General features: G+C 41.0%; 1 protein-coding gene across 5 annotated transcripts in view; it reads left to right on the forward strand.

Moving 5' to 3' along the window:
• The window catches only part of HTR4 (5-hydroxytryptamine receptor 4), a 43672-nt gene that overhangs the window by 15483 nt on the left and 2880 nt on the right, over nucleotides 1-25309 (forward strand). Inside the window, exons 8-9 of one of the 5 annotated variants that reach the window (XR_009755252.1) lie at nucleotides 4829-4979; nucleotides 18148-18200. The exons of 1 other annotated variant lie outside the window; for it this stretch is intronic. Coding sequence is in view for 3 of the 4 variants with exons in the window: in XM_061553116.1 (XP_061409100.1) it covers nucleotides 4829-4943 (115 nt within the window). In the remaining variant the exon portion in view is untranslated. Of the gene's footprint in view, nucleotides 1-4828; nucleotides 4980-5698; nucleotides 5719-18147; nucleotides 18201-25309 lie in introns of those variants that run through there. 3 more of the 5 variants (XM_061553116.1, XM_061553115.1, XM_061553118.1) reach the window with 3 other exon arrangements.

Below are 25309 nucleotides of genomic sequence, written 5' to 3' on the forward strand. Positions count from 1 at the left end.
ATGTTACCCTGCATGTTGGATGCACATGTGCAAGTCCACTCCTACGTGCATGTAGCGTTGTTTTGAATATTTTAAAAAGGGCTATTAGCTGTGATGTTTCTACGGATATTTAGTTTTGTAAAACCAAATATTTGGTGTACACAGGATTTGCAGTCTTTGATGTTTTTTTTGCCCCACTTCCTCATGCTAAGTAATTGTGGAAGGTTGTTGCTCAGCTGCATGACTTATTTGCCTTTCGAAGTTTACCTGCAGGTGCCTTCATTTATTAACATCAAGTCAAAGGGATTTCCTGCTCTAATGAGCGTTGAAGCAAGTACACATCTGCTGTTTACAGCATTTAATCCAGTGGTGGAAATTCCACATTTTTATGACAGAGTGAGTCCATCCTTAGGACAATTATAATCACTTGCCCACAGAGCTTGTGCTCATCCTTTCAACACCAAAATATTAGTGGATTGAATCGAGCACCAAATGGCATTTTAACTTGCGACCTCCCGATTGTGAACTGCACGCTCGACCGCTGTGCCTCCCAGCCAGACATAATTTTCTACAAATATATTTTCATAAATTATAGCCATTCTCAATCCAATGCTAGATGAAGGGCCACCCCACACGATATTGGCAGTGCCAGATTAAGCTAGTGCGGGGCCTGTAGCATATATTATAAAGGGGCCCAAAGATAAAAAAAAATATTAAAACACAAATTTTAAAATCTTGACTTAAAGCTTTTGTAACTATCTACGTGACTTTACCGAAAGACCCAAAGAATACAAATTTTTTACTTGCGTAGTAAAGTAATTTTATTTTTATACAGCCAGATAATACGACAAATCGCTATCCTTAAACACCCAGTCGTTCATAAAAGTTGAAGGCACTATAGTACTATAGTAATAGAGCAAGTGCATAATCACTGAACCGGCATTAATAGCTTGAAAGCATTTACCGCGGGGCCCTTGAAAGTGCGAGGCCCGTAGAATATATTAGTTTTGCTACTAGGATAGTCCGGCACTGAATATTGGTCATAGGATTTTTTTTTACTTACCATACTTCACGCTGCTGCTAGGTGTGGGTTGGCAAAGGGTGGACCAGGACGGCCCCTCCCCCTGCTGCCCCCGCTGAAGGGGAGATGGGGGGGGGCAGGTCTAGGTTTTGATATTATTTGGCCATGGTGTTAGCCGTGGCTGGAATGGAGCTCTGGTTCCTCTGCGGTTAACAGTCGAAGCGTGCTGACCAGCTTGTTATGTAGGCAGTGATCATGCCCCGTTTGCAGCTCCGGATCCAGTGGTGAAAATGTCCACATTTCACAACCACTGTTGGCTTCTCGACAAAACACGGTACTCACTTTATTGACCTCGGAGGGATGATGGGCTGAGTCAATTCCCCCCCCCAACAGGATTTGAACTCCCAAAACCTTCCTCTTGTGAACCGCTCACTCGACCACTGAGCCACCTGGTCCGTAATTTATTTGAAACTTCTGCCATTTCCCAAGCAATTACTTCATACCTGCATGTCTTTTTAATTGCAAAAGTTTAGCACCAGTGTAATGTGAAATAGAACAAATGATTCCAGGTGCAAAAGCCATTACCGTGCACTGTTGGCTCCGTCCGGTGCAAAATAAGTTCAACAAACATACGTGACCGTGTTTTTTGCAGTGCTCTTTGCAAAGACTACTGCTACCTGAAAAGACGATTGTTAAATATGTATTGTGTGTTTGTGAGACACAGAATCTCTTCTTGCTGCAGATAATGTTTAACAACGTGGGACAGGTTGAAGTTGCAATGTCAAGACAATGGCAGAGCACCACTGTAGATTTAATCGCACAGAACTTAAAGTTTAAAGAAACAAACAAACAACAAACATGTTTTTCTGAAATCAATTTATGTTTTAGGGGGCTCCCTTCTCAATCTGGGGGTGGAGCGTATTGCTCATGTTTAATTTATTTTTTGTCGCACCAACCGTGCTAATCGGAGGTACAGTGGCATGTGCACTGCGCCACAAACCCTGCTACCTCGGTTCGGTTCCCAGCCGTGGTTAATGTCAGTGGTGAGACGATATTTAAACTGGCCCTGCCTGCCTCCCCCCACGATTGATGCTGCGTGGGGAGGCATTCATTAAGCGGTGGGTTGTTTGAGGACTGTTTTCAACTATTTTCAATGTGATCCATGAAATTGGGGAAACAGATTAATTATTTGCCGATGCTGCATTGTCAATGGCGCATGAGCACGAATAACAAAAATGATTCGACACGTTCGTCAATAACACTGCCTTGAAAGGACAAGTGTATTATTATAGGTGACTTTTCAGGTAATCGCCGCTGTCGCTGCTGCTGCCACCGCTGCCGCTGGTGGAGAAGGGCCATTTGAACATCATGGTGATACCCCCGGGGTACCATAGTACCCCGGCTCTCGAATAATGTCCGTGATGCAGTCATTTTTAGTCTGTTGATGGTCGGCGATCCGGCAATCGACTCATCTCGACGAGCTGTACATGATGTACCACTACGGTGCATACGAGCGTTCAGGGTTTCAGCGCAATCGTCCTCGCTGCGTTTCGACATCGTAGAGTGTGGCACTGATTTCGGATTGATTGGTAGCCCAGTTGCGGAGTTAAGTACACCCCTGGAAAAAAGAGTGTCCCAGAAATAAAATATTTAATTGCCTCGGCTATTTTGTATTGTTTGGTACCCCGGAGTACAGCCATAAGGATCACTTGCCGAAACGTCACCTGCTACATGTTTTTTTCCTTTCATGGCAGTGTTATTGATGAATGTGAGTGTTTTCGTGAAATTGGTGACTTGTCAGCCAGCTGACGTAATAATGTGAATGCTGGAAGCCCTAGTGCTATTTTTATCGCATTTTCTGAGCACAGGCCCAAAATGCCTAGCGACCATCAACAAACAGAGGAGGACTATTGAGGATGTAATAGATACAACTCAATATGTTCCTTGATTTGAGCCATGTTATAAGTCCTTGGGAAAATATCCCATGGGAGCGAATGCCAAAATTGAGCAGCACGAGCAGGAGCAAATAAAAAGCATAAAGAGAAGTGGTCTGACCTGCGGTGTGGTGTTGGAACATGGTAAGAATCGGACGAAACAGTTGGCCTGTTGGACCGAGTCGTCCAAGTGGGTGGAGGAATCGATGATCATGTGAGTAAAGTTAGATATATTTTGCGACCTTCTTACAAGCTCGACATTTTTTCCAGGAAGTGTGGGCACCCTGGAGGGACCAATGTGACCTTACTACGCACCGACATTTGGTGAATGCTTGGACTGTTGCACCGAGAGATATTTCACCTAACTTCATGATGCGCCGTTGCTGTATTAAAACAGAATTTTATGAGCTGTGAAGTGTTGTGAAAATGAATCCCGGTTATAAAAATGCCCTCCCAGTGTTTCTACCCACAGCTCTGGTTAACATTATAGACCCAGATTACTATAGTATGCTTTCTTCGGCCATGTGAAGCTGAATGGACTTATGAAAAAGTCATGTTTTCAGCAATATTCAGACAGCACATGCGATGGACACAGCAAGAGCTCCAAGCTTTAATATCACTGTGGCATTGTTGAAATGCAACGTGATTGAATTTATTTCATGCATGAGTTGATTTAGAATATTCGTTTAATATTTAAACAATATATTTTTCGGGCCAAATTTGTATGACCTGAAAGTAAAATATAATGGAAAAAAATGTTCACGTAATTACAAACTTTGAATGTATACTTCAAATTACTTTTCTTCCAGAGGACGTTCAGTGACAAACATTCTAATATTTGCGGTTATTATCACACTCCATTAGTATTTCATCTTTTTTTTTCGACAGTGCCTATCAAAAGCGATCTGCTTTTGTGTGCTGGGCAAGGCACTGCAGAATTCACCTGGGGCTGGGTGGCCCCCACAGTGCGCCTCTTCCATTTTCTTTATCTCAGGGTCGATGATTTTTTGGAAAATGACTGTTGGTCCTCTTGTTGACCTTTAATTCAAGCTACAAATCTCCGGCTAGCTTTTTGTGTAAGGCCAGGCATGACATAGTAAAGTGTTTGCACTCCATAAAGAGTAAACCACTGCACTATTGGTCCAGCTATTCCACTGAGAGATCAGCAAGTGCAGGACGGTCATGATGTAGGTATAGTTGTCCCCTTATTTATAGGCTTCGCATGAACACGCTTTGATGCAATATGAAGAACCGACATGCTTGTTCAATTTACATTGATGTTGAGCATTTACTGACGGCGATGTGGACTAAAACTGCCCTCTGAGTTTGCAGGTGTAAAGTTCATAGCTGTACAATGACGATAATGGTTAAAGACCTAGATGGTGGCAAGCACCAAGGATTAAAGTAAGATTATGACCGAGTGAGTGTAGGGTTACTACGCAGCGTGTCTTAGTTGTGATGTACAGCTCTCCCGTGTGTTTTCTCGTCATGCTGTACGTTGTTCAGCAGTATGTCCGATGTTTCGCGTCATGTTGCAGCGGGTGAAAAGTCAGAAACATTGGACATCATGCAAAACAACGTGGGGTGCCACCCGAAATAATCTTTGGAAACGTAATTGTACTCTTTGTTAAATGGATAGTCTGGCTGTTATATCATTGCATTGTTAATACTAACACACTGCAGCAGAAGCGCAAATCCTTTACGGCTGTACTGCGGTGTCCTCGAGTTTAAGAGGCTTTTGTCCCTTCTCTGCACTCCCTTCTCCTCCTCTCGCACCTCTCCCTGCCCTCCTGTGCTGCGCGTGTGCCGTGCGTGAATGTACGCCGTGTGGTACGCGCGCATGTGCGTGCTGCCACGTGTGTGTGTGCGTGTGCGCGCGTGTGCCTCTACACAGCGCGCGCGTGCGAGCTCGCGCACGCCTTACCAGCCGCCCGCGGACTCGGGCAGCGGCGTGCCCCGCTGTCTCCAAACTGGTGACACATTTCTGTGGGGCGCCCAGTCCAGTCTAACCCGCTGCTAAAGCTTCTGGGCACCTGCCCTGCACTGTAAGTGTCTGCTGCACATTGGCTGTGGGCTGCAGTCATTTAATAAACAGAGTTAGCTGCTCCATTAATTCCAATCTTTGTGCTCCTTGGCCATGCCAGAAAATGACATGCAAATGGATTCGCTTTGTTTTTGTCTCAAGCTGATGTTGTTACCGCTCGCATTTGCCACTTTTCCCATTTCAGATGGACAGTGTTTTCTTTTGCTTTGCATGGGGCTGTGCTTTGTGAATGGATACATTTTAAAATTATTTTTTGTAAATTTATTCCACTTTTGTTGTTGTTTGACGCTTCGTGCATGCATATGCCTGAATGTGAGTATGCAACTACTGGCTCTTAAGTAGTTGCAGGTCAGTGTTACAAATACGCGTTTGCATACAAAACAACGTGCATGCAACTTATTCAGTTTTTTATGGGAATATTCTTTTGAATACTATTTATAGCATGAATGTCTGCACACCACTAATGTTTTTGTTGTACAAATGCTATTAAGCGTGCAGTATATGCAATGTAGTTTAATTTCACTGCTATCCTTAGTCCACCATGAAAATGTGGCCTAGATGGTTTTTGTACCTGGATATACATAATGGATCAATGATAATAATGTTTTCGCTTTACAATACTCCAATAGCACAGATTTTTTTTTACATTAGGTGTCATATATTTAAGCAATATTTCTGCGGAAAATGTGTGGCAGATGACATTCAGTATTATATTTACAGTAACCAATTGGTTCATCATCCACCATAATCTATCCACTGCTGGATGAAGCCCTCCCCTTTCCTTAACCATCCTCATGGCCCTACGAAGAAACAATGCATCCCATTTCTGCACGAGCTGATCTCCCCACTCCATCTCTTGGGTTTGTTATTTCCTTTGGCTGTCATTCCATCATGGGTCTTTTTCCATTGGCCATCGTTCCGCACACTTAACAGTCAAAATAATGCCTCAATTATGTTTGTTCCCTGATGCATGTTTAATTCCCAGCATGTATCTCTCCATGCTTATTGGCACACTTGTTCGCTTTTGTTGCATGCTGTTTGTCAATCTCCATGTTTCTCACTGATATGTCATGTCCTGTTATATGCACTGATTGAAAACTTTATTTTTCAGGCACATTTATCACAGTAATGTATTTTTATGAAATATGTTTGAATGTTGTTTTTAGTTTAAGAATTTCAGTTTTCTAAAAGCACTTCATCCTGTTTCGATTTAAAGCTTTCGTGACTGCAGGAAACAGAGCTGTCGGAAAGACAGCTCTGTTTCTTCACCTGAGGACGGCTGCTTGCGTTGTGGCCGAAACGTCGTGATAATTTGATTATATTATGTTTTATTTTTATTATTTTATTATTTCCCTTCTACATTACTTTAAAGAAAGAACCAAGAATACACTTCACCCTGCTTTATTTCTTCATTTTGATCTCTAGCCTCCTCCGATAGATCACCCACGTGACACATTCAGTTGTTTTATCTCTCGAAAATGAACTTCTTTTGCTCAGCAAACTTGTTGCATATTGTTTGTCATGTTTATTTTGTGCCAAAAATTGCACCCGTCTTTGTAACATCACATTAGATTGGCCGACAAGATATTCGTTATAATATCCAATTGAAACGAACTACAATAAATTATTGAAGAAGTAAATTGTTTACTGTTATGTGAGTACAAATGATGAATTAGTTTAAGTGCTCCCAGTTGTTCTGGGTACCATTTGTAACTATTAGCCTTTTTTTTTTACAAAGGATGAAATGAGGACACTTACAACTAATACACAAAATGTACAGTTATACAAACAACAACGGAAACATTGCAACGTCTGTAATTCCTCTTGCATACTGCATGTTGTCCAAACTATCAAGGTATTAAAATTGGTTGAAGCGAAAAAAATAGGAACACGTTTCCACGTGAAACTTAGAAAATGTGAAATCTGAAAATTTGTACGAATATAATTCAATAATTACTTGTGTGCTATTACGTTTGACATTTCTGAAACTTACCAACGGGACTGAATAGATGAGCAACAGTTACACATCGGTGTTAAATATGAGGCTTTTGGGATATGAACTGGCAGATGCTCTCAGTGCTGCTGTGGGTGCACTGTGTGTTTATGTGGCTATGGGGGTAGTCACAAGACCCATGTGCACATGTGGGTATGTAGAGAGCAGAAGTAATTACGCATAATTCAGATGTTATCCTGTATGAATAGGCCATGTTAAAGCTTTGTGTGAAGTAATGCTTTTTTTACAATTTAATTGTGTATATATATATTTTAAATATAGTTATTTTCAAAGTCAAAGTGGTTTCCTGCTTTCTTTAAAAATTGGGCAGTATTAATCTCCTATTTGCTCTGAGCCGGTGGTTGAAATTCCACATTCCTTTCGATGGTGGGGTCGCGAATCCTGAGGACAACCACAATTGACATCCACACAAAGCGACGTTCTTACTTTATTGATGCTGGAGAGAGAGGTTTAAAGAATCTCCACCTCGAGTTCTGAACCAAGTACATGTCCGATTGCAAGCTGCACACATTGTAACCATTACACCACCGGCCAGCTAATGTTCCTTAAGCTTTCAAAATAATTATTTTATGATAAGGAATAGAGAATAACAATTCTTGAAAAATATTGAGTGATTAATTATCTTATTAAAAAAAAGGTATTGTACAACCTGAAATGAAAATATATATGTTACAATCCCCCAAACAAGAATCACCAAATTTGGGTGGTGCTGCAGTGGTAATTTAACTGCGCTATAAACCCAGAATTCGATTTCTGGCCATGCCTAACTTCTAACTTCATTGGCAAGTGATATTTTTACTGCTCCTGCCCCCCCCCCCCTTGACCGACACACTAACCAGAATGGTGAGGTATGGTCAAACAACCCCACTGACTGACACGACATATGGCCTTTATTCAGCATCTAGATTCGCAGAGATCAGAAATTATTAAACACCAGAACATCAGAAAGGTTACTAATGAGAGGGGGCCATTCGGTAGATCCAACTCATTCGGGCACGACAATTATCTTCTGTGGTCTGACAGTATGGGGCGATGATTTATATGGATAATCCCAATTAATTTATGCAAGTACAATTTCAGAGATTTCAAATTTCGAGCACGATGCCAGCAGAGAAATGGCTTACTCTTGCAAAAGATGTCACCTGATCTCTAACGTCCACTGTGAAGAAAATTGTGAACATTTATTTTTATTGTTGACATGCGCAGTATTCATCAGGGTGGCCGCTGGATTCAAACCGTGAACCGATGCAAAAGTGGCCAATGCGCTACAGCTAGGCCATGTCACCAGCCCATTCGCATTATCATGGTGAAGTAAAATTGTCTATTTTGGTAAGTAATTTGGAAATATCTATGGTACATGTCTTCAGTAGCATTGGGAAAGCTTTAATCATTTGCAGCAATGACGTAAGCATACAAACATGAACTTTAAAATACGTGGCTTACACTGGCTGTGGAATGCGTCTACCCATTTGACACACATGTTATTTCGTCAAGATGGTTTATGCGTAAAAGATTCCACATTGTTAAAATGTAAACACAAACCATTATCAGTTAATCCTTTGATCTGTGTTAAGTGAGCAATGGTTAGCACACTGCACTTGCAATCTAGATACATGGGTTCGATCTCCCAGAACAGAGCTGCAAGTTATTATTGTTATTTTTATATATCTCCCCACTCCTGTCTGCTCAGAAGTGTCAATGGGTACACCCACAGTTAATCGACCGGCAGCCCTCATGTGGTGGAGTAATGTGTAGGGACTCCTACCTCTCCCAGGATGTCTGGCGAGTGTGAGAGCAAAATTTGTGCCAAATTACCCCTCGAGTGGTCTGTCTAGTTGGGTCCCTTCGGCCAGAAGTGGCGTGAGTGAAATCGCAGGGCTGCGCTTCTACGCTTTTTACTTTTTAAATTAGTTATTTTTCAACAATAACATTTGTTGAACGCATTAGCGGCAAACAATCTGTGCACATTAGATACTAAACCTCGATCAACACGTCACCTTCATGCCATCTGTTTTTGTATTTTTTACGTGCTTAATCTTTTTTAGATTAGAAAATAACCACTATACTTCACCTAAGTTAATGTAATAACAAAATCCTTCAAACAACATAATAAATGTTTTGTCCGCTATTATAGGTCTCGAGTATCAAAAAAATAGTACTTAATACTTTGCATGTGTTTCAGCACAATTGCAAATAGATTTTCCGTCTTAAATATCGCGTGGCTAATGACCGCTGTACAATCAATACAAGGCATCTTTCAAAGCCAAACATTGACTTTTCCTCTTCTTGATTTCCTCGTGGGAATGTCCGCCGCTACTAATTAATTCGAGCGTCGTGCGCATTGAAAGTCTCTAAAGCCCTCCAGATTGGCGAGCACTTTGGTTGCAGCCCCTCATAAAGTCGACTTGCAACAGCGTTGGCTGCCATACCTCGTCTCTCACACTCATTAGTCAAGTCATAGCAGAAGTCGCGCCAAATACTTTGCCAAAAACACGGCCGCTGGCAACCGTATCTTGTGTTTTTTGAGTAACTGTTTGAAAGCAATAAACAAGTAATGATAAGTAATAATCGTATGTACACGTGTACGTATAGAGAAGGCCTATTATATTACTATACATCTTATTGATGTTATTTTTTTTATGCATGTTTAAATATGGTATTGTTTTTTTGTAGCAGTCCAAGGTCCTTATGGTGAGCTCTGGCTTGCAGATCGCACTCTGCGTGGTTAATATCAAGTGATTGGTTAACGGGTATTCATCCTTTGCCTGCGCCATAATTAAATGTTGCGCAATTTTGGAATTCCATATACAGCACTTCATGTGTCACGTTCATTCTATCTGGCCAGGTGGCTCGGCAATAGAGCGAGCAGCTCACAATGAGAAGGTTGCGAGTTCGAATGCCTGATGGGGGGGGGGGGGATGACTCAGCCCATCATCCCTCTGGAGGTCGATAAAAAGAGTACTGCTTTTGGGGGAAAGTCAACAGTGGTTGTCCTATGTATAGACTCCTACACCATAGTAATGTGGAATTCCCATCACTGTCTTGGGGCTGTAAACGAGAGATGAACACTGCCTCAATATTCACTTGAGCAAGAAACTACTCTGACATTGATAATTGTTTTTTTTACCCTTCTATCTGGCAACAAAACTGACACCTTTTTTTACAAGGAGTCATGTTTGCATAGACCACAATACCTGCAGCCATAATTTAAAAAAAACATAACTCTGATATTCTTTTATTGTCACATGTATCGGTAAGATAATCAGACAATTGTTGCACTTGTTAGTTTTGAATTTTTACTAAAGTGGTAAACGGAGGTTACATTTTTGCATGGAATATTTTCCTGGACTCTCTCTCCCAGGTAGCTCTGCCTGAAACCAAGCTTTGGTGGCAACTTAATTGGGGAGCTATCTCTTGTGTTCAGTTGGTTCTTGCAAAAGATCGTGTGAGTAGTAGCGCCTCGGTGGATGGCAGGTTAGTGGCCATGACCACTCTTTACATTATATATTTGGGAGTGAAAAGTATTGTGTTCACTTCTGTGTGTATGTGTTCACTGTTGTTTAACTTCTGTGGCACAGAATTACAAGTGACAGCACACAAACTCCGGGCATCCTCACAGCGGTTTTTGGCTAACTATCGAACAAAGACGGTTACTGCATCGCGCGCTTTCAGATGCGCTTCTCCAGCCATCTGGAATGCTCTTCCTTTTAATCTAGATTGAAAACGACTTTCTTTAGAACTGCTTTTTGTGTTTAGTTTTGTCCTTCCCTGCACCTCTGATTAGCAAGGTTGGCTGTGTACGGTGCAAAATAAGTTCAACATAAATGGGTGCAATAACTTTGTTTAATGCCACCTTGGATTAAAGTATTGGCCCTCCTCTTTAAACAGTTTGAAGCATTTGTATTCTCAAATTAAATACTTTGTCAAATTATTAATGGTCACCAATTGAAAGTTACCAATAACAATTAATTATAAAAGCAAATGCAAAGGAAACCTGCTGAAATTAATTACCAATGCCTCATTTTATAGAAGAGTTGGATGAATGCAAACTAATCGAATTCATCGTTTGTTTAGGGTTGACTGAATAACAATGGCGTGTTAAAACACCAGTACAGTAGCATACAAAATTATAGCGAAAACACCATGAGAATGAGGTTTTATCATGCATGGTGAGGATATAATTTTATTCGTTTTACATGAGACGAACTGTATAGCACACACAATATCGGGTGAGGAAAGTGGGTGTTATCCAATAAACAGTAGGCTAGATTACTGGCAAGCCAAGATCTATCAGTGGCATCTATTATATACTAGAAGCATCGACCTTTTAATGTGATTTTACAAAAATCAAATTGATTTAGGATAAGTCCTTAAAAATATGGGCTTGGTATTGCTTTCATCTGCACATTATGGAGGGATTTGATTGGGATTTATGACATTTGGAGACAGAGTGGCTGAAATGCTGTGGTAGAGCAGCATTCTGTGTAGTGTTTTTCCATTTTTATTTTGAGATGGAGCCATTTATGAGACACTGGAATAAATCCTGCACCTGTCTTGAATTTTTTTTAAGGGTAAATAAATCGACTTTTCTTTCTTCGTATTTTTGTCTTCATATCAGCTCTAATCCTTTGCGTCAGTTGTCCATGTGTAGGCAAAAATAAGTCTCGACAAAACCAAAGGAATTCAAACGCTTGTACCAAAATAACAGTGGGCAGCTAGGCAGCAGGCCAATGCGGGACACATGAGCTGCCAGTGCATATCTCTGTCAGCTGACTGCCAGAATGATGGCTTCAGTATTCTAGACGTTTCTTCCTTTTGCTCGGCCACCGCCGCAGCCTGTTTCTGCTCAGCTCGGACAGCGGCTCACTCGAGCCAATCTCGTACGGGTATTCATGCAGCGAAAAAAATATATAAGAAACCTCCATTTGGCATGAAACGATGCATCAATTCACCGACTAAAAAGTGTTCTCATGATTCATGATACACTGCCGAACTGTGGACCATAGACCCACTGTAGTCTGCGCTCCTTCAAAGGAGGAATAGCAAAATTACACGAACTCTACCTCCTGAGGCCATCTCGTGGCAAAGACCTCGACATTGGCATTTAGTCCCTTAACATATTGCCACAATCGAGAGTAGAATAGAATGATACACTCGGCATCAGAGAGTGTGAGAAAAATCGATTATTTACAATCCACGACAATTCGGTGCATATTATAAGATGTTTGGTTTAATGCAATTGCATGAATAATACTTGCAAATGGGACGAATGAATATAAATGACGGGGAAACAAGACAATGCAATGATTCTTGATTTGAGTAGTGACTCTGGATAGTGACAATTATTCAAATCGCGTTGGGATGGCACAATGCCAATCCCTACCACCGTGCCATGTTAAAGGAAAAAGTGCAGCCCTGCAATTACTTTTTCGTGCCACTGCTGGTGGAGGGGCCACTTGAGGGGATCTCTAAAGGATATTATGGTCTACTTGTTCACGTTGGCCAGACATCTTAGAAGAAATGCGAGAACCCACACTTTATCTCTAACACACGCGACCTGCCGATTGACTCACTGTGGTGTATACATTTACACTTATGGGTGGAAGAGAGGTGGGGGGATTTAAGAAACTTGACCATTTATTGCAACGACCAAAAACGAACCTGTGACCTCTACATTTCAAGTCCAGTGTGCTGTGCAATACACCATGGCAGCATCTCGCGGTGCATTGTGTGGCAGGAAACCTTATAATTAGATTTTTTTTCTTTCCCTCTATTATTGCACGTGTGTTCCCAATTTCAAAAAAAAACCACTGCTGCATTGTCAACGTTTGGGTCAAATGGGAAAATTAAAGGCAGAGAATGAAAGGGATTTAATTAAAAATGTAATGCCACTTCTTTTTAGTTGTACTTTTATCTTTTTTATGTCCACGACTAATCACTGCTGCCCACGTGGATGTCATTGGCTGTGAAGTGAATTGATGTGGGAGAACCTTTAATTTGAGATTAAGCAGGATTACATGAATAAGCTGTCGACTCGTAACAGAAGCACCAATTGAATCTAAATAGAAATCTTTCGGCTGTTTGTGGTTAGTGAGGCTGATCGAACGTGTTCCAGTGACATCTGCTGTTATGAGAACGGTGGTTGAGCACACCTTACCATTTCCCAATGCGTATATTACCTCCTATGAAATATCGGATCCGAAAAGTGGACCGTGATTTAAGTAAATCTATGGAACAATTGAGGTTCATTACGAATTGTGAACTCGTGTTCATGGTACAAAAAAGCATTGAGAGAACCACGCTTGGGAATTACACTGAGTGAACAGAACAGATCACTTGGATTGGAAAAAAATACTCAAGTTGGAAATATCTTACTGGCCATCAAGAATAGTAAATGGGCTTGGGCAGGACATGTGACTATACAGGGAAGATGACCGGTGGTCGAGCTTGGTGACAAAGTGGCAGCCAAAGGAGAGACAACACTTGAGAGGACGTCCTCCTCAGAGATGGAGTTGAAGCGAGATGGCTTGGAACGAGAGTTGTTAAAATCGTTTCTGATTGCATTAAATTAAGGCGGGGGGGGGGGGCAGTTGCTGGTTTTGCCACACACATTGAAATGTCTGGTACGGCTTTACCCTTTTTAACTGAGCAAGGAAGGTAGTCTTCCGTGGTGTAATGGTCAACACACTGGACGTGCAGTGGTCGCTTGTTCGATTCCATCTCCCGGTGCAGCAGTGGAAACAACGGTGCAAGTTTCTTATATTTTTTCCCACGGCCTCTGTCCACCCAGCAGCATGAATGTGTGCGTAGCAGTCGTTCGGCAGGTCATGTGAGGTGGGATAAAGTGTCGGTTCGCGCACCTCCTTCAAAGAGTGCACCAAAAATCCTGCATAGCTCTTTCTCGTGAAGGCCGCTTCCTCCAGCAGTGATGTGAGCAAGAAAGCAATTGCAGGGCTGCACCTTTATCTTTCAACTGAGAAACGAGGGAAAATATACAACGCAGTGACTTGTGCCTCTGCGGTTTTGTACGTTCGTGTCTAGCAATTGGTGCATTCATGATCAACGTTCCATTGGAAACAATTCCCGGATTTTTCGCTTTCGAAATGGTCATCGATTTCTGAAAACGGTTACGGGTTATCGATTAACAACTCTCGTTCTTAATTCGCAGGATCATGAAACTGCAAAATCTTGGGTCCCCCTCCCACCTCCTTCACCCCCACCAACAAGAAATTGAAGTATAGTCAAAGAACCCCCATGACCTGACATGGCATGAGTCGGCCTTACTCCAGCAGTGAATTGGCACGGGGCTGTAAATAATGTTATTGTTATCATCATTATAACCTACTCGAGGCTTTCCTTGAATGAGTTATGAAAGCCGACATGTATTGCCCATTCAGGTACAGGGGCTGTAATTTGGTTTCCAACTGCTTTTAGATTACATTGTGATGTTTTTTTTTTTACACACTGTGACTGAAAAGGCCTCTGGGTAACATGCTCCATAGAGAATTGAGTGCATATACAAACTCAGTGCCATTTTGCGAATCAAAGGCTTGTCATTGCGTCTTGTTACGATCCCTTGGTGCGAGATTCAAACCGTGAGTATTTTTTTTTAGAACCCAACAACAATAACGGTAGATTGTGTGTCTCGAGGCCACTGCTCTGAAATAATGAACTGCTGTGTGGGGCTGAGCGCTGGGGTGATGCCAGTGGATGCAGCAGGCATTGGAATGCTCTCTGGCGAGGGGACGAACAGCGCGCACTTACCTACGCACGATCCTTGTAAACTGTGGCAAAGATTTTCGAGAAACATTTATACCAAAAGCCATTAGGCCTCCTTTACAAACGGAATCATTTATTGTTTTAAGATTCTTGTCGATTTAATGTTGGGTTTGAGGGTAAATATTTTAAAGAATCTGATCAGAACAAATAATTAACCGCCCCCCCCCCCGTATAATGCATAAGTGAATTAATTAATCCGTAAATGCGGACAAAATATGATTGAGTCATTGTTGTCACCAAGCTCGACCACCGGTCATCTTCCCTGTATAGTCACATCTCTTGCCCAAGCCCATTTACTATTCTTGATGGCCAATAAGATGTTTCCAACTTGAATATTTTTTTTCCAATCTAAGTGATCTGTTCTGTTCACTCAGTGTAATTCCCAAGCGTGGTTCTCTCAATGCTTTTTTGTACCATGAACACGAATTCACAATTCGTAATGAACCTCAATTGTTCCATAGATTTACTTAAATCACGGTCCACTTTTCGGATCCGATATTTCATAGGAGGTAATATACGCATTGGGAAATGGTAAGGTGGGCTCAACCGTTGCTATGTGTGCGAACATTTATTTTATTGCATGTAAATATTGGACCTGTTTTTGATGGCTATTGTCATTCCGTACATGGCTTTAACTAAATTTCACATTACTCATTGAGGGTCAATGAAGTCTGTGGACAGCGGAAAGCGGTATGGTGGCTGCACCATTGGCTCGGGGTTGTAGCTCGGTTTCCACTTTCATTAGCGTGGCGCGTGTCGTTACAGAGCATACAAGCTGCTCGCCGGTTTATAATTAGCATGCCTAATTATGCGTGTTGAGAAGCGTTGTAGTGGGTGTCTGCGTAAGTAATTTAAGGAGACATTACCGCAAGAAATTGCAGTCCTTGCCGAAATGTGACGCAAATCGCCGCAGTGCTATATCTGTCGCCGAGCAGATTTTTTTCTCGCACGGCAGTAATTTGTACATATCTCATTATTATGAACCATGCCTCAATTACGGTGAATTAGTGGGAATGGCGCGACGCTGATTTGGCGTGATAATATGTAGGTAAGATGTGAGCGTAGACGTAATAATTGTGGTTTTTTAATGCACAATTGGGATTCGTCTAATTTGATCACGATATCAACAACATTGTGTTGACCTTGTAGTTACGGTCATATAAACAGCAGGGCGGTGTAACGCTGTCAGTAAGGTATACAGTGTAAATCAAGATATGCTACTCGTTAAATTGTGACGTGAGTCCAGCAGAAGGCATGATATGTGGCCGCGTGCAGCAGGAAAATGTGTTCAGAAATGGCTTGTTTGTGCTTACACGGATAATTATTTACGAACGTAAATACTAAATTAGACTGCTTTTATTGCACGATTATGATACAGGGAGTGGAGACGTTTTGGTAAAATTACCATGAGCCCTGGTGAACCGTCGCGGTATAAATGACTCGCTACCCCCCTAGGGAATTCAACAAATTGTCTCAATGTTGCAGGTAAATGTAGTGTCTCTAGTGGCTGCAGGCGTGACACAAACCGGTTCATAAAGATCAAAGATGTCATCATGGCTTAAGCCATTGATACCACCACCACACGTTGTCAACGATGTTTGCCCTATGCCAGATCCCGCAGCTGTTTCACAGTAGACACGTAACCTCCACGATCGGCCCCGAGCAGTAAACCACCATCTGCTCTTGAGTCGTCCTGCTCAGTTGCCGGACTCGTGGTGACAGTGGATGAAAAGATATTGATTATTGCACACACAACTCTATGTGTATCATGAGCTTAAGAATTGATCTTCATCGATGCATTGTTCTACCCATCATACGCACCGGTCTTTCTCGGCTTCAGCACTTGTGGCCAAATCCAGTGTGCCGGTTTGTGTCACAAATATCACTGAGTGGCAGAGCAAGATTATACACATATATATTATTGTCTATTCATATGCAAATTAAGCAATTGCACACTGAATGCACCTGATGGTTGGTAATCACGGAAAGCTGTACCATGAAGGATTGTGAGGACTGGAGTTCAGAAACGCCAGCAAATATCTATCTCCACTTTCTCCAGATGTAAAAATCGTGGTTTTCCCGTGACAGATTGTATAGCCTTGCTTAAATTTAATTCATTCCAGTTTTATATTTTGGAGGATGTTTTTTTAAAATATATGTACTGCACAGCTGTGTATTGCATGAATGCTCGTGCATAATTGTAGATTTACCTTAGATTCACATTTCGTGTGGCATTAGTTGGACAATTTCAATTTTTTAGAAATACATATCAGACACTTTAATGATGTGGATGATCGTTAGTGTAATCACAGTGGTCCCTTTACTTAGGTAAAGTATGTCCATAAATTTGGAATGTAAATCAGATATAAATAATTTGTTCACCTTTCTTGATGAGGGAGAACATTTTATAAATACCATGGTGTTGGACATACTCGGACAAAACAACATTTTTATCCATGCTGTATGTGCATTATTTTTCGTTTGTGTGTCAAGTCATTTACTTATTTCATAAATCAGATATTTATTAATCTATCGGTAATTATCTTCCAAATGACACACAGTATATTTGATTGTGGTGGAGTGGTGGTGCAGTAGTTGGCACACAGCACCACGAACCTGGTCATGAAAGTAAATTTTTGGCCATGTACATAATTATCAGTGGCAAATAACATCTAACTTGGTTTGGCACTGCCTTTGACAAAGACAGACACGATGAAGTTTGGTAAAAAAATAAAAACCCAGTGACCGACAGAGCAATGGCGAGGCCTTTATTTAGAGAGACAAAAAGCTGTCATTGATGATTATGTTATTAGTTTGACTTGATGTCGAAATGTTAAGGTTTGCCGAGCTTGTGGAACTCCTGGGCGCATGTGAAGTCCCTAATAGAGCATAGAGACAGTGGGCTTCTGTCTGTGCTTTGGGTACGGCGTTCTCAATGTTTGCCCGTTGGTTCTGGAAACTTGGCAAGCACAGAAAATAACTCCCTCCCCCCCTCTCCCCAGGTTTATTTCTCTGCGTACATTTCAATCGAGTCGGGGATAGTTTTTTTTTATCCAAGAGGACGATGACCATCGCAGAGAGATGGAGCGATGAGAACAGTTCCATGTGCAGGAGTGAGATGGATGATATCAGCACTGGACCGTGAGCAATGTTGACAGAGTGGGTAGACCATCATCCAGGAGTGGATAGACAAAAGTTAATAATGACCTGGTATAGTGTGCATATATATAATAATCCGTTGATTTAATGTAGGCTGTTACTTTTCTTTATCGTTTTTATGAGCTCATCTTTGAACCCCATGAACTTAATCTCGGCACATTGATCCAGTCGATTTGGAACCGTCTTGCTAACACATGCTTTCATGTTGGATTCTTAGGATTGCATCTTGAGCTCTGGGCGACCTAATCAATTCAAGAGACAGACCTTGAGGTATTTGTGTTTGAGTTTATACTGTTTTTGAAAAGGGTTAATTATTGTTGTAAAATTACATCGTAGCATGACATGCTTTAGGATGTCCTCATTGATATATGATACTGTAATACATTATTCACTAATACAATAACGACTCTTACAGCAGCCAACTTCTTTACTGCAGCATTGGAAGATACAGTTTACAACTACGACCCAACACCGCCTGATGGAGTCACAATTTTTGCTACTGTAATGTTGGTAACTACTGTTAATTGATTAAAAAAAACTTTTTAATTAGGTACATTGGGATACAATTTTTAGTTATCAAGTTCAGTTTTCCAATAGAACTCCATCCTTGCTCTCGTCTGCCTCTTTAATGCATTGTTTTGATCTCGGTCCACCTTTATTAACTGCCATAGTCATGCATATCCTAGTGGTGTCAGTTGTGTCCATCCAACAAATATTTCCAGTTGTTTAGCAAAATTGTGCATGGTTTTTGTTTTGTTCATATTTATCCGGAGTCCAACTTTGCAGCCTTATTTATTAAGTTATTTGAACAATATGCATTTTCGCAATCTCAGACGCTGTTACATTTTTGTATATAAACCTTTCCGACATCCCTTCTTACCGATGCGATTGGCTCGCCTCAGAATCCTGCTACTTGCTATGTATCACAAATGTGGACATTGACAAAGAAAATTGGGGGAAAAAAGTTGCATAATTACGCTGAGAGACAGATAGGAAGACCATGAAATCATCTCATTTCCAGGAGCTGCATGGATTGTTGCGTGACAATGATGAAGGCAGACCTTCATCCAGCAGTGAAAAGATCATGCCCATGATGCTGATAATCTTAAGGCGTTGCAATTTGAAATTCTCATCATGCAGAGTAGGAAAGTTGGAGATAATTTAGCAAGCCCTGTCAATGCCAAGCCTTTAGGGTTTGAAGCGTGTGTAATATGAATGTGTTTTTACATGTATCTAAAATTTCAAATTGAAATGAAATTTGTAAGACGTAATTAAACTTTAGTCCTTAGGGTTGTGAATTTAAAATATTATACATACGAAAAATCGAAAAGGTTACTTTTTAAAGGTTATTTTAAATAATAGGCTCCTGTTTCAATGCAACCAGGTATTGGCCATGGCTTAATTTGTGCATTTGATGTGCCTAAGGCTCTGTGCCATAATAATGTACAGTAGAACATATTGCTTGTATCTTTTGCGGACTTAATATGTCATATACCAGTGTCCAGAAATTATGTTTATAATAGCTAATATACAATAATTAGGTGAGGTGGTGGTGGGCCAGCAAGTCAACACACTACACCGTGAACCCAGCAACCAGAGCTCGATTTCCAACCCTGGCTAACATCCCTTCCCACACTTCACAAACTTACACTAACTGATGTGGTGAAGTACGGTTAAAAAAAATGCATGAACGACATGGCGTGGGTGGCCTTCATCCATTAGTGGCTTAGGAATGGCTGGAAATGAAAAAATTGTCATCATGTACATTTGCACCAGTGAATCATATTAGCAATATTAGATTCCTAAAAATGCATGATTATAGTCCTATAATGCTCCCATAGTTCTGTAGCACATACTGTTGAGAAATAATTCCATCTCACAATTTTACATTAATTCCTGATGAAGACAATCAGATAGGCAGAAGTGTGAATGCCTGTCATTTTCTGTGAAAGTATGCACTCATTCATGGCAAATTATCGGCCATTGTCTTTCTATTACGAGGCATCTCGACACCGTCACCATCTCTCTCTCGGTGTTGCGATCCCACAATCCATCTTGCTGCTGCGCATGAGTTGATCTCATCGCTCAATCTCCTCCGTGGTGGTCATCCTTTTTGGGCATGTTCCCCTCCTTTGCTTGAAATTCTGTCACCTTTTACGTCCATTGGCCATCATCCCTTCTAACAATATGCCTGCGTATGTTGTCCAATTCAAGTGTTCCTCCTTTCTCTCTGTGTACCTGTTGTTCCAAGCATGCATCTCTCCATGCTTTTTCGAGTAGTACGTAAGGCACCTCAATTTGAGACACACTATTTGAAAGCTAATGTGAAAAGATTTGGTTCGATTTCTCAAGATGTTTTTTTTTCCAAGTTGGCTTTAGGATTTCAAGGTATGTTGCTCCCACCCCCCAAAGTGGCTTCTTTCATAAAATCTTTACGGTGGAGGGTATCCTGCCTTTTAAGGATAGAGCACTTTATATGCAGGAGGCTAGAAGAGACATCCGAAGAGCTGTTATGGGTACGTGACTAACTTGGCATTTAAAAGGTTAGTGGGTTTCATTGCTTATTTTTTGTAGATCTATTCAGAGCCAGATTCTTATTAAGTCATGTAAATGCTGCCAAATGTAATTTAAATTAGGCATGTTTAACACTACTAAAATAACAAAAAATAGATCTTCTGGATTGTCTTTTTCGAAATGTCTCAATTTATATACTACACTGCATACATATATATACTGTATTATCTGTATTATAAGACACTTTACCCCCCTGTGTTTTAAAACAAACTATCAGGGGTGTATCTTTTGTGTGCGACCAGATTTTGTTTAACTTTAATGACACCGGGCACAAGTTTTGGATGCATTTAACTTTCCAGAGTGTCTTATAATCCAGAGAATACTGTATATATATTTTTTACAAATTATATGACGGGAAGTAAAAGGCCAGACCCTAACATACACAGGACTGCAGTGTGTTAACTGGACATAGGGGTAGTTCTTAGACAATAATGACACATTTCTCATTAGTGGTGCATGGCCATGTTAAGCACATAGCTTACCATTAATCCTGTCTATAAATGAATGCGTCAGTACCAATGTATGCATATTTGTCCCGTTTATATGTGAAAACATGTTCTTTATCAACGTCTTCACGCAAATGCTAACCATTCCATGGGGGGAAACATTGCTTTGTCCTGGTATAAACCTTGTGGTCTCATTTTCTTGGGGCAGATTCCAGTTTTGACTTAGTCTTGAACATTTTGCCCAACGTTTAATAACTGCACCGTACACATTTCATGTGTTGAGCAAATTAAACCTTGTATTCTGTCAGCTATACGCAAATTTTGATAGTCGCAAGGAACCTGCAGCAATCTTGTGTACGGCACTTAAATGGATCGTCCTCGACGTTACATTAAGTTTGCCCGGATTCTGACATCAACCAATGTCCACTTGCTCAATACAAGTTGGTGTTTGTCCTGGGCACCGTTAAACTGAATGATTGATGGGAACATTCGCGAAATTGTGTTAGGGGAGCAATGAAATGTGTTTTAAATTTGCTAATAAACACATCTACGTTACCGTGACAAACACTGCAGTTACCGGGCCAGGAAGCAAACTTTGAACACTTCCTACGAAGCTGTTTCAAAAATGAAAATTTTAGGAATTATGGTCGCACACTGTACCTGTGCGTCTATTTTTGTCCGTGCAATAAGCAGGCAGTTAAAAATGTCAAAGTAGGGTTTACACATCCTTTATATTTACAGCTGCTCCAAGGGAACCGCAATAAGCGGGTGTCAAATTTATGTTTATACACCACAGTGCACTGTTGACAGTAACATCCAAAAAATCAATCTATTTTAAAGTCCCGGTTGTAGGTTCAAATAAGGTTGTTGTTTTTCTCATTGTTCAAGCAAGGGGTTAGGTTTAGTCTCGACAACCGAAATGTATCCTCGTTATTTTTTTGAAACTTGTTAGTCGTTGGGAGAACGACGTAATGAAGACACGTGTCCTTCTCGTGTCAGTTTTATAGGCGTTTACTTTCGAAAAACATTCCAAACAGCACTTAATGTGAGTCCAAAAAAAGCCACGATTTAGTTAAGGTGGAGGCTAGTGTTTACGTAGAGCTGGGGGTTTATTGGCTTTGTAAACTGTCAAAGTCTTGACGGGAATTTTTTTTTCCTAAGAACCGGTCAACTTCCTGCGGTTGTCAGGAGTACTCTGACCTGCTTGCAATGGCATAATAACAAACCATAATTACCATGGACAATGAGAAAAAGAAACCAGGAGCTTAATGGGCCACTTCCACCACTGAATGTGGAACATAACCGTTTAAACGTGAGCAGCAAATCGAAGAATTTATACCCTTTAGGAAATACTGTACTTGGAGTAGCTAAATATTCTTGCAGTGTGAGCAATACATACAATTGATCGAGGAATCCGCTTTTAATTGTACTTTTTGTTCACCTATGTCTAAAATTGTATCTTTGTAGACCATAGATTTGGTATGTTTATATATTGGTCACTGTGTGAGCTTCAAATTTCGTTTTCTGTTCAATTGCGTATTTGAGAGATGTTATTTAATGCGCGGAGATTGCTACCGTGTAGCAAAGCCCAGATGAATATGTTTGATAGCATCGCATTAGCAGTTATTTGTTGTACGAAATGGTTGCGTGCCAACATAAGGTCGTGATTGCGGGATATTTGCATGCAAAATGAATGTGTTATACCGCACTGCAGTGCGGCATGTGGTGGAGTTCAGGTGTTAATTTTTCCCAGAACTCGTGCTTACACAAGTGCTTAAAATAATTGGGTGCCAAATGCCCATCTGTTTGGCACTGGCTGATTGAGTACTTAAAAAAGTGAGAGCCAGGGACACATTATACGGTGAGCTGTCTAAATGTCCACAGAGCTATTACTATTATAATACGTATATTTTGTGAATCCTTTTGAGCAATTGGCATGAGAGTAGATTTGGAAATTGGGTTGTCAGCTATGATTTTAGTTTGTTTGTATTGGATGACTGTAATTGTAACGCGAAACCTTTCTTCTCTTTGACACTTGCGTTTGGTCGTGGTATGTAGCAGTACATATTTAGTCGTGATATTATTGCACATTTACTGATCGCGTATATTTATTGCACGATTTTGAAGGGCAGCGTTAATTTTTTAGTGTTTCTCAACGACAGTTGTTAAAAAAACCAAGCGGCAAGAGGTTGTGTCTATGTCTGTATGTACGTTCAACTTCTTTCGGACCGTACGTAGCCAACCGTGCAAATCGGTGGTAGGAAAACAATGTTTTAATATGAAGGATTTGGTGATACTGCATTGGCAATAGTGCAGAAGCACAAATAACAAATAATTCAACACATTTGTCAATAGCACTGCCTTAAAAAGAAACCTAACAGGTGACGTTTAGAGCAATGGCCCTTCATAAATGTTACTGTAAAGTTTGTTGATAAATTTTATGCAAATGCATGTAGTGTTGTAAATTGGAAAATTATTGCAATTACATCTCGGCTACGGGCACCTTAAATGTAATTATAAAAAAAATGGCATACCATACCATGGTGGAATTTAACTGACACTTGTTTCACAGCTGCTGTCATTAGTGCTATGCAACTTGTAGTAATGTCATTGGCAAGGGTAACGGCCTGTTCACAGCATAACTATGCAAATATGAAACACTTAAAACAATTGTCGTTTTATATTATACTAGCTTTACTTCCCGGGACTTGGATTCACCACGCCCGGCCGCCTTTGTCTCCCCCGTGGCGATGTTCACACACCACACCAGTTACTCGTTTGAGGCTGAGTCGACCTAGGGGAGGCCCAGGACCGGTTCAAATAATTGTCACCGGTGGCCGTGAGCGGGAATCGAACTCGGGTTGCCGGGTTCGTAGCGCAGCGTAGCCCTAACCACTACACTACAGCTCCCCCCCCCGCACACACGCGCGCGCGTCCATAGGTACACATACACGCGCTTGCTGCAGACACACGCAACTTTGAGGGTGCGTACGGCAGTAAACGACTCAAATAATAAAGCAATGCTGCGCGAAGAACGCCTTAGACCTGCAACACATTTGTATGGCACTTTACTCGCAGAGGGTTGGGGGGGGGGTGACATCAGCAGGCACACTGCATAACGCTTCCGCATGCGGGTGACATCACGGATGTGACGTCACAGCTCACTTGCCGTGCAAAATATATCCCCCCCCCCCCCCCCCCCAAAATACAAAAGTCTATTTTATACTTTTTGCATGGTGTACAGTCTGGAAACTACCCACATGCCAAATTTCAAGTTTGTTGCATATCGGGAAGTATGCTAAACATTTTGAACAGACATATTCACAAATGTCCCTTATTTATATATATTGATGTAAGCCATGTAAAAGTAACTATGATGCGGGATAACTATCCTTGATTTGTTGGTTGAATTATAAAAGTCAAAGATGTGGGCTCTGCAATTTCATGCTTACTCCACTGCTGGTAGAAATTGCTCCACTAGGGGGGGGGGGGGTTCCAGAGAGCCACTCTTGAGGGTATTCTTAGGCCTACTCTTCCATGCTGGCCAGACTTTACGCAACCACACACGAGATGAAAATCAACTAAATATCCAGCTATACTTCTGGGTGGAGTAATTCGGAGGGATTTAAGAAACTTGTCCCATTATTTCAACTTCCATACCGAGAGATCACACCAGTGACCTATGGAATGCAAGCCGAAAGTGAACTAACCATTACATTGCGCCAGGATATGCATTATATCTATTTAGGTAAAAATAGCAAACACCGTCAATGTATTAAGCACACTGAATGTTTATTTCAAATTCCAAAATAATGGGAGAGACTTAATTTTAATTGCTATGATGTAAAACATTTACATAAGCATTGCGTGGGCCAGCAGTGTAAAGTTCAGAAACAAAATGTATCTCAAGTCTGGGGTTGGTATATTTCGCTTAATTGTATATACTTAAGTATTCCTTGTTATTTTTAACATGAGATGCTCCATTTAGTCTCAATTCTGCTATTTGAACAAAGTTTAATATCACAAGTAGCCCACAAGATTATTGTGCTGCCCTGAAATGCAAATCTAACGTTAATAAGAGTAATAACGGTCCTAGTGTAGTGTTCAGCACAACTATTAGACAACTATTAGACCGTGTAAATAAATGTCCATCATTACAACTGATATTTGTTCAGGCGTGGTCATTCATTATTTTTCTCGGTTTTAATTGCAGGTATTTTAACACCTTTCATATCAACGTTTGTACATGAAAGTAACCTTTCTACTGGCTATGCATGTCAGTCATATTGTGTGAAGTGTTATTAGGTAGACATTTGTATGCTCTGCATACATCATGAGATTTAAGACCTTCTGAACAAA

Source organism: Lethenteron reissneri, chromosome 17, assembly GCF_015708825.2.
Source record: "Lethenteron reissneri isolate LAM-NWPU_2019-01 chromosome 17, ASM1570882v1, whole genome shotgun sequence".
NCBI classification, from domain to species: domain Eukaryota; kingdom Metazoa; phylum Chordata; class Hyperoartia; order Petromyzontiformes; family Petromyzontidae; genus Lethenteron; species Lethenteron reissneri.